Genomic DNA, 17,261 nt, shown 5'->3' with positions numbered 1-17,261 from the left:
TAGGTAGTTCTAATGGTACATCAGGGAATAGCATAAACAAAGCATAACCTGATTTCAGCAACATATTGGACAAGGTCGTATTATCTTTAGAAACAAGATGGAGAAAGGTGGACTGAATTTTCAGTTAGGTGCGTTTGTAGTTTACAGGAAAAAAATGGAATACAAAAAGCATTGAACGAATGAGTCTTAAGAACCTGGAGGGAAGTCTCCAATAGAAAGAAAGCCAGAACTATATTCTCAGCACTGTCCTAGTCAAAAATTCTAATTCATGATCTGGTAAGAAGAGACTTCATCAAATATGCTAGTCAGTGCAAGGATTTGGTGACCTTGTCACACCAAAACCAACAAGACAAAATGTAAAAGGATAAGTATAATTCTCCTATATGAGAAGGCGTGACTTGGCAGAAATGCAACTGAAAATGAGCTAAACTGACAAGGAACTTTATTGATATAATAATAACAACTATTATTATAAGTTCACCATGTGCCAGGCACTATATGCTAAAACCTTTATAAAAATTATCACAGAGACTTCCCTGGTGGTCCAGTGGTAAAGAATCTGCCTTCCAATGCAGGGGATGCAGGTTCAATCCCTGGTCGGGGAACTAAGATCCCACATGCCGTGGGGCAACTAAGCCCACGTGCCACAACTATTGAGCTTGCGTACCTCAAAGAGAAGCCCACGTGCCGCAAACTAAAGAGCCCACATGCCCTGGAGCCCACACGCCACAACTAGAGAGAGAAAACCCGCACACCACAACTAGAGAGAAGCCTGTGCACCACAACGAGAGAGAAACCCAAGCAGACCACACGCCGTAACGAAAAGAACCCACATGCCTCAACAAAGATCCCGTGTGCTGCAACTAACATCCGATGCAGCCAGAAAAAACAAGGAAAATAAATAAATAAATAAATATTTTAAAAAAATTATCACAAACTTTACAGCAATCCTATGACAAAGGCATTATTATTAACACCATTTTATTGATTAGGACACTGAAGTTCAGAAGTTAATTAAATAGCTCCATAGCAACACAATTGGGATGTAGTAGAGGCAGGGTTTGAATCCAAGTCTTTCTAACTTAGAAAACCAAATTACAAACCCAGATTGCACAAAGAGAATAAATATATGGATCGAGGGAGGTCATGTTCCTTCATACATCTAAGCCATAGTTATCAAGAATTTCTCTGTGCAAAGCACTGCACTAGAAGAATTCTAAAAATGAACCTGGCCTACCACTTCCAGGTAGATGGAAGAGATGAACATTTCCCTATACCTCCCACCAAGGATAATCCAAAACCTTGCACATTACATTAAAACAAACATAAAAAAGCTCTGAAAAAAGAGAAGAAAGAAGATTAACAAGAGACTTTGGGGCCCAAGGAAAAACAAGACAGTGCTGAAAGAAAAAAACTGTTAACCTTTAGAATCCTATACCCTGCAGAAATATCTTCCAAGAATGAAGAGGAAATCAAAACATTCCCAGACTAAAGAAAATTTAGAGGATTTGTAACTACACTAAAAGAATGGTTAAAGGATGTTCTCTAAACAGAAAGGAAATAATGAAAGAAGGAAATATGGAAGGAATCATGAAGGAAGGAACAATAAGTTAATGAACAATAAACATATATACAATAGGCTTTCCACCTCTTCTTCAGTTTTCTAAATTATGTTTGACAAGTAAAGCAAAAATTATAACACTGTCTGATGTGGTTCTAAATGTATGTAGAGAAAACACTGAAGAAAATTATACTATAAATGTGAGAGGGTATAAGGACAAAAAGAGAAGTAAATTTTCGATAATTTATTAGTGTTGATAGAATGATAACACCAATAAACTGTGATAAATTGTATGTATATATACATTATCTAGAACAATCATTATAAAAGCTCTACCAAGAAATACACTCAGAAACACTATCGATAATTCAAAAGGGAATTCTAAAAAATGTTCAAGTAACCTACAGGAAGGCAGGAAAAATGAAACAGAGGAATGAAAAATGAGAGAAATAAAAAACAAAAAATAAGATGGAAGACTTAAGCCATGACATATCAATAATTACATTGAATATCAGTGATCTAAATATACTAATTAAAAGACAGATAGTGTTTCTAAAAGGGAATAGTGTTTTAAAAGAGTGAATTAAAAAATATGACCCAACTATACGCTGTCCACACAAAACTCACATTAGGCCTATTTTTTAATTTATAGTTAGCCCATACTTTTTAATTTAATAGCATAGATAGGCTGAAAGTAAAAAGACAGAAAGAAATACATCATGAAACATAAACCAAAGGAAAGCTAGAGTGGCTATATTACTACCAGATAAAGTAGACTTCGGAATAAAAAAAATTAACAGAGACACTGAGGGATATTGCATAATGATAAGGGTCAATCTGCCAAGAAGACATAGCAATCCTAAATGTGTATGGACCAAACTACAGAACTGCAAAATAAGTGAAGCAGAAACTGATAGAACAGAAAGGAGAAATAGACAAATCAACAATTATGGGAGACTTCAATATCCCTCTCTCAACAATTGCTAGAGCAACTAGACAAGAAATCAGCAAAGATACAGAGGAATTTAACAAAGAACATTAACCAACAGATGCTAGTGACACTTTTAGAACATTCCATCCAACAACAGAATATACATTTTTTTCCAAGTGCCTATGAAACATATACCAAGATAGACCATATACTAGGCCATAAAACAAACCCCCACAAATTTAAAAGACCTGAAATCATAAAGTATATTCTCTGAACACAGTGGAATCAAACTAGAAATCAATAACAAAAAGAGAAAAAGCTCCAAACACTTGGAAACTAAACAAGGTATTTCTGAATAATCAATGAGCCAAAGAGGAAGTTTCAAGGAAAAAAAATTTTTTTAGTACATTAAAGAATAAAAATTAAAATACAATATATCAGGGACTTCCCTGGTGGTGCAGTGGTTAAGAATCCACCTGCCAATGCAGGAGACACGGGTTCAAGCCCTGGTCTGGGAAGATCCCACATGCCGCGGAACAACTAAGCCCACGCACCACAACTACTAAGCTTGTGCTCTAGAACCCATGAGCCACAACTACTGAGCCCATGTGCCACAACTACTGAATCCCATGCGCCTAGAGCCTGTGCTCCGCAACAAGAGAAGCCACCACAATGAGAAGCCCACGCACTACAACGAAGAGTAGCCCCTGCTCCCTGCAACTAGAGAAAGCCTGTGCACAGCAACGAAGACCCAACGCAGCCAAAAATAAATAATTTTTTTAAAAAATTATTAAAAAAAATACAATATATCAAAATTTTCAGAGCACAGTTACAGCAGTACTGAGAGGGAAATTTATAGCATTAAATGTCTGCATTAGAAAAGAAGAAGTCTCAAGTCAGTAACCTAAGCTCCCCACCTCAACAACCTAGAAAAAGAAGAGCAAAATAAACCTAAAGCAAGCAGAAGGAAATAACAGAGAGGAAAAAAAAAAAATCAGTGAAATTGAAAACAGGAAATAGAGAAAAATCAATGAATTAAAGAGCTGACTCTTTGGTAAGATCAATAAAAGAGCAACAAAACTGTCAAATTCCTAGCAATACTGACAAAGAGAAAAATAGAGAAGACACAAATATGAGAAACGAACAGGGAATAAACCTGACCTACAGACATCAAAAGAATAAGGAAATACTCTGAACTCCACATGCACAAATTTGACAATTTAGATGAAATTTCCTCTAAAATCACAAACTAATCCAACTCATCCAATGAGAAATAAATAATTTTAATAGCTGCGTAAGTATTTTTAAAATTGAATTTATAATTTTAAATCTCCCAAAAAAGAAATCTCCAGGCCCAGATAGTTTCATGGAGAATTCTACCAAATGTATAAAGATGAAATAACACCAATTCTGCACAATCTCTTCCGAGAAGAGAAGGGAATGCTTCCCAATGCATTTTATGAAGCTAGTATTACCTCTGATACAAATACCAGACAAAGACAGTACAAAAAGAGAAAACAGCTGAACAACATCCCTCACAAATATAGACACGAGAATCCTTAACAAATTATTAGCAAATAAAATTCAGAAATATATAAAATGAATTATACACCATGACCAAGTATGGTCTATTCCAAGGATGAAAGACATTCAAATATCTGAAAAGCAATCATTGTAACCCATCATATTAACAAGCTATTATTTTATACAACTACATGAATCTATAATTATCTTAAAATAAAAAGGATTAATTTGAAAAAAAAGAAAGACAGAAAGAGCCTGTTCCCAGGAAGCAAATAGAAGATACAGGTCTACCTACTACAGTGGTTTTTAATTAGAGATTTTATTAAAGGTAAATTCCATAGGCCCACTTCAGACGTGAGTCTAAGAAGATTAATTCTGCAGAGTTCTCAGTGATTCTGACAATTAGCCAAGTGTGGGAACTACAAGAGCTAGAACATAAATAACGACAATAAAAGGGTCATAATGGGGATGGAGGAAAGACCTCACCACACTAAGAAATGAGAGAAGGAGCTCACGGGATGAGGAGCACGTCAAAAGTATTCCAAGAGGCGGGTACGCCAAGCAGAAAGGCAAACGTGGGCAGAACACTGACCCAGACAAAGATTAGGTTCAAGAAACACCAAATAACTGCAGTTGGTCCTAGAAGATAATTCATCTTGCTCTACACTTTTCTCCATATAGCACACTATCTACGTGACTGGTACATCTACGTTACGTCCCCCATTATGATGAAGCTCCACAAGGGCCATTCTTTTTGTCTATTTACTCACTGCTGCATCCCCAGGTCTAGAACAGTGGCTGACATACAGTAGATGGTCAATAAATATTTGTCAAATGAGCCAGTGAATGAATGAATAATAGAAAAAAGAGAAGAAAAGACTAGAGAGGTAGGTTGGGGGCAAAGCAACAACAACAACAAAGACAACCCCCAAATAACAGGCTGCGAAGCTTGGCCTTAATTAGAGCCTTAGAGTAAATGGTAGGAGTGTATACACTGGATCCCAGGAGTAGGTCTATTCAATTCTATCATATGTCCTAAACCTCTTTTAAAGCTCCATGACTTTAAGTGCCTCTTTTATATATTAGGCACCTGCCAGGCGCTGTACATACATAATCTTTATTCTTCACCACCCTCTGAGATATAAAAGAGATCAGTGACTTGCCCAGGTCCCTTGGCTGGGAAAATATACAGTCCGGATTTGACCCCAGATCTACCCAACTCTAAAAGATCTTACTGTTCAACTGCATCAATACTGCCTAGTATATAATAAGGTTCATTACTAATATTTATTTCACAAGTCTAAGTGCAGAGTACTCTTTCCAAAGAATTATATGAAAAAAATGGAGATTTATCAATAACTCATGAAAAGTCAAGTACCTTGGTTGATGCCTGGTCATACTGTGCAGTTGTTCTCACCAGTTCATCCCTGCTTTTGTTCAAAACTTTCTCTTTTTCGTTTAATTCCGCTTTTGCTTTATCCACTTGGAGTTGGAGTTCTTGAAGCTTATTCACTTGGCCTTTCATTTCTCTTTCTTGTCCTTGCAGACGTAGTTCCAACTCACTAATCTTGCTCCTTAGCTCTTAAATCACAAACAAAACCCACACTTCAATTAACATATATTTTTCACAAAGACATTTACAACTAAACTCAGAATGTATCAATGTTACTCTGTTCTGAAATCTTTGGTGAGTCAAACATAAATCAATTCACACTAAACAAAGAAGCTACTTTATTTGGATTTAATTTCAATGTTTAGTCTTTATTGTTATTTGTATTCAAAAACCCTACAGAAAGCAGGAGAAACAAATTTTCGTAAGTTTTCACAGAGAAACTTGGGGGGTCGGAAATGTTTTTCTAAAATCGTGAATAGTATCTTATCGAGACTGCAAAAAGGGTACCACATATAACACCCTGCACTAAAATTACCACTTGGTTTTATACACCCACGAACTAATTTTTTTTGTGCCCATATCAATGCAAATGAGTGCTAAGCAGTGAAAAATTCACCCTCCCATATTCTCTAGTAGCTTGTCCTCCAGTAAAGAGCAACAGTGTGAACCTCCTCTATTGCCAAAATTAACAACAATGTTTTTTTCATTTTTTTCCCCACATATACACAATATTGGTTCCAATGGCACTGGCCATGTGACAGGTCTCACCAGTGCACACAGATGGTGATTTTCAATCTATCATAGCACTGGAAATTATCATAGCCTGCAGACTAGATTCCAAAACACCACCTGGCACCCTTGGCTGTCAGCAGCAGTGTGGTGCAGCAGCCAAGGTTACAGGTTTCTCCCATACACACAACCTGGCAGCACACAGCAAAGCTGTCCTACAGACACATGCCACACTTCTGGCCAAAACTGGCTTGTTTCATGGGCCACAAAAGGAGCCAGGGGAGAGCCGTGGGGAGTGTCAACTGTAACCCACCTACTTGCCCCGCTCTGGAAAGTCAAAGCCACTCACCCTACTTTTCAAGTCTTCATGGCATCAGCTTTATAGTACAAATAAAGGTGCCTTTCCAAATGGTGATATCTTTTCTCATTATCCCAGAGACAGTATTTCAAATCACCAGGCTGGGATGTTGATCACTGATGGGTCTAACAAAACACATCAGCACTTTCTAGGGCTAAAAATGTCTAGAAATTTCTAGACTTCTGAAATTATCTCAGGAAAATTTAATTTAGCTCAAGAAGTTACCTTGATTCTGGGCTTTTAATTGATCCAAAAGATGAGAATTGCTAGAATTATCACAGAAACTGCTATTAGCATCTCTATTCCCTGTTTGCAAAGTTGATCTACTCAGAGTCACTTCTTGTTCCCCAGAAAAATTAGATGCAGAGAAATCTCTCCTAATCGGAGTTTTTAGAGCATTAGATGAAAGACGACTTGGGGTCTTTTCTTGTTGCCATGAGAACACAGATGATGAAGCCTGATGTCGGGCAATGTCCCGGTGATTCATGGTGCTTTGGGGAGTAGCCTGGCTCGCTTTCTGTAAAAACAGAAACTCTTTAGAGCCCTTTAGAAGTCAAAATATTTAAGACTATGTACTAGACTCACAGACATAAAAAAGCAAACTTATGGTTACCAAAGGGGAAAGCAGTGGGGGTGGGAGGGCGGGTAAATGAGGAGTTTGGGATTAGCAGATACAAACTACTACATATAATATAGATAAACAACAAGGTCTTACACACAGGGGACTATATTCAATGTCTTGTAATAACTTATAATGGAAAAGAATATGAAAAAATATATATGTATATATAATACGTATATAACTGAATCACCTTGCTATATACACCTGAAACTAGTACAACATTGGAAATCAGCGATACTGCAATAAAAAAAAAAAAAAGACTACGTACTTATTTTCAAATAGAACATAAAGCCATGCCAAGAAGGTAGCACTTCCACTGTGTACCAAGAAAGAACATTCATCAAGTCAAGGGAACCACTGAGTCCCAATAACCAGTGAGGAAATGTTCTAATGGTCAGACTTAGCACTGAAGGGTGAAACCAGTACCATCTGAGGCTCAATCTATTTTAAATAGGCTCAGTTTTTGTATTTATTCTGCATCCCTCATATACTTCATAAAAACACATGTGAGTTTGCCCATCCTTGGTCACCTTTGCCTTCCTTTGCCTGTCCTTGGTCACCCCCCTCTGTAGCTTTGCACACAGGGACTCAAAGTTCAATACTAACCTAAAGAACTCTTTCAAGAATCTCACGTTCCGCCATAACACTCTCCCCCCAAAAATGTCGTATGAGGTATTTTGTATTATATAATACACATTTGTGGATTTTCTGCTGTTTTGAATTCTTTTTGTTCTTCTCTCTGCCTGCATTCTGACAACTATCAAGGTGTGGCTACAGAAGCTGAGTTAAATTTTTGATAGCAAGGGCTTTTCTTGCCACAGGGAAAGGTTTAATGCTTCTGGAGACTCACAGTCCTCCACAAAATAACTCTGGGAACAGATGTCAGGGCCAGAATTGATACCAATGACTGAACTGGATAACAAAGCACATATTTCCAAGTCAGACCAGAGAATTATTGTTTAATTTTATTCATCTTGTAAGTAATGCCTTTGCTACATATCAAAACCCTGGTGATATCAAAACAAGGGTTAAAGGCGTAAAAAGAATTAAAACTGTTAAAGCTCTAACAGGTATTTTTTTGATCCTCAGTATTTAAGGCATCTACGTATAAATTCAGCCTTAAACTGTTTGCTAAGTTGTGCCATCTCACCAAGTTCATATGTTTAGTGGAATTGTGCCATTAAGTGCCAAACTGGAATTTTTAAAAAAATAAATAACATCATGTGCACAGAAATGGGAAAGGTATATTCTATAGACGCCAGGTATTTTCAGGGTCAGTCCTGAAACTAAAAGCTGGGGTTTCCAAAATACGCATTTTGTTTATTTTATTGATGTTAAACAAATCTTTTCACCCACCTCTCTCTGCCTTTTTTACCCCATCAAAATGTAATTTAAAACACTTGCCAGCAACTTATTTAAAAGAACTGGGGAGATTATGTTGATAACATTCTCACCTGAAATAAACAGTTCATTAATAATGACCTCCAAACCTCATGTCCCTGCTAGCAATCACCACATTCCATCAGAAGGCCTGAACAGGAAGCAATCGCCTCCAGGTTCCAAAGCTAGTGAGTGTCAGTTATGACTCTGGTCCCACCCTCTTCAAACTTGTTCTTTATCATTAGATCTTAACAGAGAAATAATTACATTACCACAGTTTCCATGGAATTCGGTGAACATTTAATATTTAGGGTTAAAGTCATCTCCCCAATCTTATTTTACTCCACTCTTACCTATTTTTAAATTTAAAAATACCATAACCAATGAGCCAGGAACTTAATTTTCTCAGTGTAAGAAAAATGTGTCAGCCCTATGTAAAGCAGATTTTTCTCTATCCTTGTTGCATTCTATATCAAAGTACTTCTTCAACTGCATACTCTATTAAAAGGCCCATAATTAATTTACCTTTGCCTTCAAGGTTTTCACCTCTGCCTCTAATCTTTTCCGTTCTTCAACTTCTTTATTATATTTTTCTTTTAGATCTTCATATTTGGAACCTAAACAAAGACATTGAGATACAGTTTTACTTCGATCACTGATTCTGCAAAGAATCATTATGATAGATCGTCTAGAAATGAGTATCTTAGTACATCAGATAGAAAGAACATTTTGGTTAAGGCAACGGATACTGATCAAATTACTCAAATATCAAAATACATGGAAACATAGGCATTTTAAATATTCCAAAACTGAATTATGTTTGAAAATACCATAGAAGGATAAAGTGAAAAGTTTAAAGGCTTACTGATGGCTCAACATAGTTCAACAGATACACAAATGTATATGTAACTAATGGCTGCTTTTTTTTTTTAATGCTAAAATTAGAAGTTGAATTCAAAGTTGAATGAATTCATTTCTTTGGCAGAATTAAAGTCTCAATAAAAGAGCTATTTATACAAAGGGAAAAAATCCTTACCACTATAATACTGGCTTGGTGTGAGTGGAGTTGCAAAAATTTTTTGTGGTGTAATGCATGGACTCATAGAGACATCTGCAGACTGTGCAGCTTGTTGGCTTCTTTCAAGTTCAGATTTACACCTGTGAGAAAATGACCCGAGAGGACGGCAAATCAGAGCAACAGCTGTAGAATACCAACACCATACATTCTCAGAAAGCGATAAACTTACAAAAAACCAACCCTCTAAGAATTCTTACCACTTCATTTATTCAACAGATGTTTAATAAGAACTAATTTATGAGACAGTCCTTTGTCTTCAAAGGAACTCAGTCTAGTTAGGAAAACAGAAATACAGACCAGTAATTACAATGTGATAAAGATGATAATGAAGATCTGTAATAACCACCACAGTAGCAAAGAAGAGTTGGGAGGGTTGGGACACATTCCAATCAAATTTTATATTCTAGGCCAAAGAAAGACACAGTGCTACAAAAAACCAGAATTTCAGAAACACAGGAGGAAACTGGAGCATGGGCTCAAATCATAAAACCGGATGGCATTACTTATAATATTGTCATTATAAAAACAGAGATTTGATATACATATCATGTCTTTTGTGATATTTTTAAAATACATATTAAAAAATCAAGTTAACGTAATGCATCTAGAAAAGATACTGGCAGGAAACAGATCCAAAGAACTAGAGAAAGTGAGCTATATATATACAGACGTCCTTGGGATCTGTGGGTTGTTGGTCCCAGGACACATGCAGATAACAAAATCTAGGGATGCTCAAGTCCCTTATATAAAACAGCAGTTGGGAGGGAGATGCAGGAGGGAAGGGATGTGGGAACAGATGTATATGTATGACTGATTCACTTTGTTATAAAGCAGAAACTAATAAAAAAATAAATAAATAAAACAGCAGTTGTACACTCAGCCCTCCATATCTGTGGGTGCAGAACTTGTGGATACGAGGGCCGACTGTATTGTATATGTGTACAGAGTATCCCTACCATTTCAGTTGTAACACCCTTCAGAAGCAAACCTGAGAGGACTCAATTCTTGCAAGTCTTCAGTGTCTCTGATTTTAACTTAACACAAGAAATAAAATGAACACCCTAGTAGAATGGCTAATGATGTGCACCATTCTCTTTGCCAAGGACACAGTACTCAAAGCAGGGAGTGAAGAAAGTAGTGAAGAAAGTGCCTCAGTGCCCTAGCTCTGCCTGCTCCAAATTCAATCCGGGAAGGAAGAAGCAATGTATGAGCTGAAAATGGCTACTCAGCAAATCAAACTGTCACATTCGAATTTACAACAGGTAAGAGCCCTCCAACAGAAATGTTCTATTAGCATGAAAAAAGTAACAAGAAATAAATGAATTTAATCTTAATATTTAACTCAATATTTTCCATATTGTAATTTCAACTTATAATCATTGCAAAAATCATTAATAAGATATTTTACATGTTTTTGTACTAAATCTTCAGAATTTGGACTGGGTTGTGTCCTTCCAGCACACCTCAATTGACACTAGCCACATTTCAAGTGTTCAACAGCCGCATGTAACCAGTGGCTACCATATTGGACACTGCAGGTCTATAGAATTCCAAAGGTGTAAAAAGGTTGGTAGCTCCAGAGATGAATTTTGAAGAACTTTGCAAAACTGATGTTTCTTTGCCCTCTCAAATTCACAACTTTTCAGTTTAAAAAAAAAAAAAAAGTTTATTAATTTTAAATATTAAGTAAAAGTATACCCTATTATTTTTATAAACTTTTGTATCTCCTGTCTCCTAGGGAGAGAAAAAACACAAACCACCACCACCAAAACAAAAAAAAAGCACTAAAGTAAGCTGTTTTCTCCTAGGTTTAATTTAACTATATGAGATTGCTAATATGCACCAGTTTTTATTTGTTTGTTTTTGTTTGTTCATTTTGTTTTGTTTTAAAAAATAATTTGTTGAGGTGAAATTCTCATAACATGAAATTAACCAGATTACATGAACAATGCAGTGGCATTAATTACACTCACAGTGTTGTACAACCACCATCTCTATCTACTTACAAGCCATTTCTATCATTCCATAGTAAAGCTCTTTAACCATTAAGGAATTTCTCCCCAGTGCCATCTTCCCCCAGTCCCTGACAACAACCAGTCTGTGTTCTGTGTCTATTATTCACCAGTTTTTGACCAACATTTCAAATGCTCAACCTAACTCGTTCAAGATGTACCTGAAATCAGTGGCCATTGATGGAAAAAATAAGTTCCTGCCCTGTACCTGAAGGTTACCAGTGAAAATTTTAAAAGTATACTCAGGGCTTCCCTGGTGGTGCAGTGGTTAAGAATCCGCCTGCCAATACAGGGAACACGGCTTCGAGCCCTGGCCTGGGAAGATCACACACGCTGCAGAGCAACTAAGCCTGTGCGCCACAACTACTGAGCCTGTGCTCTAGAGCCTGTGAGCCACAACTACTGAAGTCTGCGTGCCTAGAGCTCGTGCTCTGCAAAAAGAGAAGCCACGATAATGAGAAGCCTGCACACTGCAACAAAGACCCAACACTGCCAAAAATATTAAATTAATTAATTAATTAAAAATATATTCAATAGTTATTGTAATCTATAGGTCTTATACCCTTAACAATTTTTATACTATAGAAGAGTATACTCAATAGTTTTTACAGTCTAAAGTTTATACAGTTTGTAAACTTTTATAAACATCTATATCTATCAACATCATAGATAATAAAAATATTTTTAAACTAAATGTGCTATGAGGGTATCCTAATCCCATGATGATGATGATAATAACTAACAACTGATAATAATGATAATATTAATGCTAACATTTAACTGTTGTTACATGTCAGGTACAACTGTGAACTTTATATCTGCAGGCATTGCTACCAAATGGCACTTTTCAGTGAAATAGGGAAATGTATACAAAAGCATCTTTTCCTCAAATGTTAAAAATACTAACATTTCGGGCTTCCCTGGTGGCGCAGTGGTTGAGAGTCCGCCTGCCGATGCAGGGGACATGGGTTCGTGCCCCGGTCCGGGAGGATCCCACATGCCGCGGAGCGGCTGAGCCGGTGAACCATGGCTGCTGAGCCTGCGCGTCCGGAGCCTGTGCTCCACAACGGGAGAGGCCACAACAGTGAGGGGCCCGCATACCGCAAAAAAACAAACAAACAAAAAAAACTAACATTTCTGTCTAAATTAAATTAAATTATTAAAACCAATTAATAAATTAAATTATTAAAACCAATATTTCTAACATTGGCAGCCAAAATGTTCTTTTCAAAGAAATAATTATTCTAGCATACTGAAGTGAGCTTCCTACTTCCCGAGCACCTGCTTTCCAAAACAAATGCCTCTCTTTCAGTCATTCATTCAACAAATATTTGAGGACCTACAATTGCCAGGTGCTAGGAATACAGTGATGAACAACACAGACCAGGATAGAGTTTAGGAAAACAAAGAACTCAGCAAGACAGAAATTTATTTATCATTCTAACATTGCAAATTATAGATAGCCACCTTCCCACATGGATAGGAAACAAAATTAGAAAAAGATCTCTGTGCACTTAAATTATCAGCTTCACCAAAAGACAAGCATATAGTTGTCCCTTGGTACCTGCAGAAGATTGGTTCTAGGACCCCCTTGAATACTAAAATGTGCAAATGCTCAACTCTCATATAAAATCACATAGGTAGTATTTACATATAACCTATGTATATCCTCCTGTGTACTTTAAATCATCTCTAGGTTACTTATAATACCTAATACAATGTATATGCTATGTAAATAGTTGCCTGCATGCAGCAAACTTAAGTTTTGCTTTTGGAACTCTCTGGAATTTTTTTTCAAATATTTTTTACCCTTGGTTGGTTGAATCTGTGGATGCAGAACTCATGGATATGGAGGGCAAACTGTAATTTTTAAACGTTTTAACTTTCAAAAGTATGTTTCCTTTGTAGGTAGAATTAAGATTATTGCAGCTATGCCAGGAAAAAAAATTCTTGGCATCAAAATATTTATCAATTACAAATAGAAAAATAGTAACTTTATAATGCAGAAACCCAGATAAACACCCTAACAAGCGATTGGTTTAAAAGTCAAATTAAATCATGTACACTCTGATATGATGCATGTCACTACTATACACGTCACTATAAAGGTGTGTCACTACCTCTGTGGTATTCTTACCGAAAATTCATAACCTCAATCTGACCCAGTGATTCTCCATCCAGGATGAATTTGCCCTCCCACAGGACATTTGGCAATGCCTGGCAACATTTTTGACTGTCAAAATTTGGAGGTGGTGTAGGTGCTACTGGCATCTAGTGGGTAGAGGCCAGGAATTTTAAGTATCCTACAATGCACAGGGCAGCCTTCCAAAACAAAGAATAATCCAGTCCACAATGTCAATTCTGCCATTGTTGAAAAACAGCAGACGAACCCAAATTGAGGACTATTCTACAATAAAGGAGACAAGTGCTCTTTAAAAATATCAAGGTCACAAAAGACAAGAAACCATCAGAGCTTAGAAAAAAAAGTAGCTAAGACCCGGCGCAGCCAACTAAATAAATAAATACTAAAAAAAAAAGAAAAAAAGTAAGAAAACATCAACTAAATGCAATGTGGAATCCTGGATCAGATCCTGGAACAGAAAAAGTCCATTACTGGAAAAATGAGTGAAATTCCAATAAAGTCTGTAGTTCAGTTAATAGTATTGAATTATTAATGTTTATTTCTGATTTGGTCATTGTACTCTGGTTATGTAAGACGTTAACAATTGTTTCTGGAAGTCTAAAGTTATTTCAAAACAAAATTTTTTCTTAAAATTTCTGGGTGTATATTCATGGAATTAACAATAGGGCAATTTGCTAAAGTCTTTTTTGCTTTTAGTGTTTATCACTCCTTGTTATTTTGACAAAATTCCACTACTAGAACAAGAAGATTCCATTTATAAGCTAGCAGTACTCAAGTCCCATTAAATTTATTTTGAATAATGCCTCTAGTTGTTTGGGGGATTTTTTTTAATGGAAAAGTAGTAATAAGCACCTTTTTTTATTGCCTAAATATGGAATTGATATTGGTGAATTGATTATGTAATGCTTAAGATGGAAGATGGGTCTCTCGGATGGGGATCTCAGTAAGAAAGTCTTCTAGACTTCACTTCCCTCCTCTCCAGCTGAGATTCCATGGCACCCAACTTCCATCACTCTCTTCCAATATCCTCAATTATTCCACTGTCTTCTATCCCATCACCCTCGCCCAAAAACCCTAAATCGATCCTCCTGTATACCTTCTCAGCATTTATATGCTAAAGAAAGGAAAAAAAAAAAACATTAAATGCTATAGATTGGTCCCACTATAAATTCCTGGCCTCCAATCTCAACTGAGCCCTCAGTGCTCCTCAGTCCTTTTTAAGTTCCCTAGTTCTCTCGTTCTCTACAACAGCTTTTCCACGCAGAGAAAACAGAAGCCATCAATATAAGCCATGCTGGGCTTCCCTGGTGGCACAGTGGTTGAGAGTCCGCCTGCCGATGCAGGGACGTGGGTTTGTGCCCCGGTCCGGGAAGATCCCACATGCCACGGAGTGGCTAGGCCCGTGAGCCATGGCCGTGAGGCTGCGTGTCTGGAGCCTGTGCTCCGCAACGGGAGAGGCCACAACAGTGAGAGGCCCGCGTACCGAAAAAAAAAAAAAATATATATATATATATATATATATATGAGCCATGTTTTAACTTCCCTCCATCTTTTCAGTAACCACTGTTGATAGTTTTGGTATTATTTATAATCGCATACCCTAGTAACAAACACAGTGCCTGGCACATGAAGCAGCTTAATAAACATATACTGAATAAGTAAATGAATAAGCTAGCAACCATTTAATGAATTTGTATAGTACTGAGCCATGCAACAATAGGACTGAAGCATATAAGAAAAGAATTAATCTTCCTCAAATCATTGTTCATTCCACTGGAAAGAAAAAATTGCAATGTGTAATAATTATACCATAAAAGGAAAAGATAGCTGCATCTAATGAATATATACAAAGACATCTATAATAAATACCATTCCCAAAAAAGTTACCTTTTAAGTTCCTGTTCCAGTTTTTCTATTTGCTTTTTGCTTGAGTTCAGTTGTCCTTCTTGGAAATTCACTTGTGACTCCTTGACTTGAAGTTCATGAGAAATCTTCTGCTTAGTCTTCTCCAGATTTTCACATATTTCCATCAAGCTTTGGTTCTCCCTTTTCAGGTTTGCACCCTCAGTTTTTTCATTCTCAACCTAATGCAGATTATTCAAAAGGAACTAGGTCTCGTACTCACGAATTTACCAAATATTATCTGTTAATCTAACACTGATGACTAATTTTCTGAGATATGGTTGTAAAAATCCAGAAGTCAGTGCTTGATGTACACTGAAATTTTAGATGATCTCACTTTGAAGCCTACTGATAGAAAAGTTTTGCAAAGTCATGTATTACAGTCTTTGGTTAGGGCTACACAAACCCATCCTAGAAAGAGAGGCTTTAATATGCTTTCGAGAATTAAAAAATCAAAAATAAATCTTATAAACCCTCCCTTAGCTATTCATTTTCAAGTTCAGCTGCTAAAGCCAGTTACTGTAAGAAACTGAAAAATTCTCCCACTAGCAAAAACATTTTAGGAGCAGTAATTGTATTACTATGGGTTGGCTAATGCAAAGGTACGAAAGAAGTACTATTTAAGTTTCCATTTACTAGTCCTGGAGAGAGGTGGGAATACCAAGGTGAAAAGCTCACTCTCAGAAAGCGATATCTATTTGGACTGCAAAGTGCTCTAATATTGATCCCAGATTTGGAGCCAGAGATTTTCGGCCATGTTGGTGCATAATGCAAAAGCAGTGCCCAATTCTTGGTCCTAAACAGAAGTGAAAATGGAACTCAGCAGCCCTACACCTTAGCAGGTAAGCAGAATTGAAAACAAAGAACGGAGAAAATGAGGTAATTAAAATAAAAATGACTCAGTAGGGGAGGGGACTTCCCCTGTGGTCCAGCGGTTAAGCGCTTGAGCTTCCACTGCAGGGAGCGCGGTCCCATCCCTGGTCGATGAACTAAGATCCCACATGCCACTCGGTGTGGCCAAAAAAAAAAAAAAAAAGGCTCAATAAAGGAGAGGAGGGGGGATTACCACCTGAAGATAGCAAAATCATTTTTCTCTAAATTGAAAAGACCAAGACAAAACCATTCATCCAAATAATGAGAGAACAGTTTTAAATACCAGCATTTCAGTGATACCTTCTGTTTTTGTTTCTGCAACGCAGCCTCCAGGGTTTCAAGTTGAAACTGCCTTTGCTGCCTTTCTTTCTTCAGTTTGTCGAGCTGTCCTTCAAGCTCTTGAATTTTCTGAAGAGCTCTTGTAGGCAGGCCTTCCTTCCATTCTTCCAAAGCCCAGCTCATTTTGCTCTCCTTTATTATTCAAACATTTATAAACAAACTGAAAAGAATAAGCAGCCTGTTGGTCTTACTATAGTAAAAAGAAACTTACAGTCTCAGAGACTAACTAATCTACATAACCACCTCTAAGAATCAAGGTTCAAAACTTCATGTTTCAAAAGATAACAAAGTATAACATCCATCTTCTCCACCCTCTGCAAGGCGACTACCAATAACTGACTGTGAAGTGTCAATAGTACACAATATGCTTGTTTGGCTTCCCCTTGTTTTCTGGTTTTCTTATATCTCATTTTTGA

At 36.9% G+C, this 17,261-nt stretch overlaps 1 protein-coding gene across 1 annotated transcript in view; it reads right to left on the bottom strand.

Moving 5' to 3' along the window:
* The window catches only part of CENPF (centromere protein F), a gene marked incomplete at both ends in the record, with an annotated part of 56,771 nt that extends 39,803 nt beyond the window's left edge, over positions 1-16,968 (bottom strand). The window contains 6 exons of the mRNA XM_079697392.1: positions 5,395-5,597; positions 6,722-7,013; positions 9,024-9,115; positions 9,535-9,656; positions 15,619-15,815; positions 16,807-16,968. Coding sequence (XP_079553518.1) covers positions 5,395-5,597; positions 6,722-7,013; positions 9,024-9,115; positions 9,535-9,656; positions 15,619-15,815; positions 16,807-16,968 — 1,068 coding nt within the window. The remainder of the gene's footprint in view (positions 1-5,394; positions 5,598-6,721; positions 7,014-9,023; positions 9,116-9,534; positions 9,657-15,618; positions 15,816-16,806) is intronic.
* Between the last annotated feature and the right edge of the window lie 293 nt (positions 16,969-17,261).

The sequence above is a fragment of the Hyperoodon ampullatus genome, assembly GCF_949752795.1.
Source record: "Hyperoodon ampullatus genome assembly, chromosome: 2".
Classification (NCBI taxonomy): Eukaryota; Metazoa; Chordata; class Mammalia; order Artiodactyla; family Ziphiidae; genus Hyperoodon; species Hyperoodon ampullatus.
This window is presented reverse-complemented; position numbering and strand designations above follow the sequence as displayed.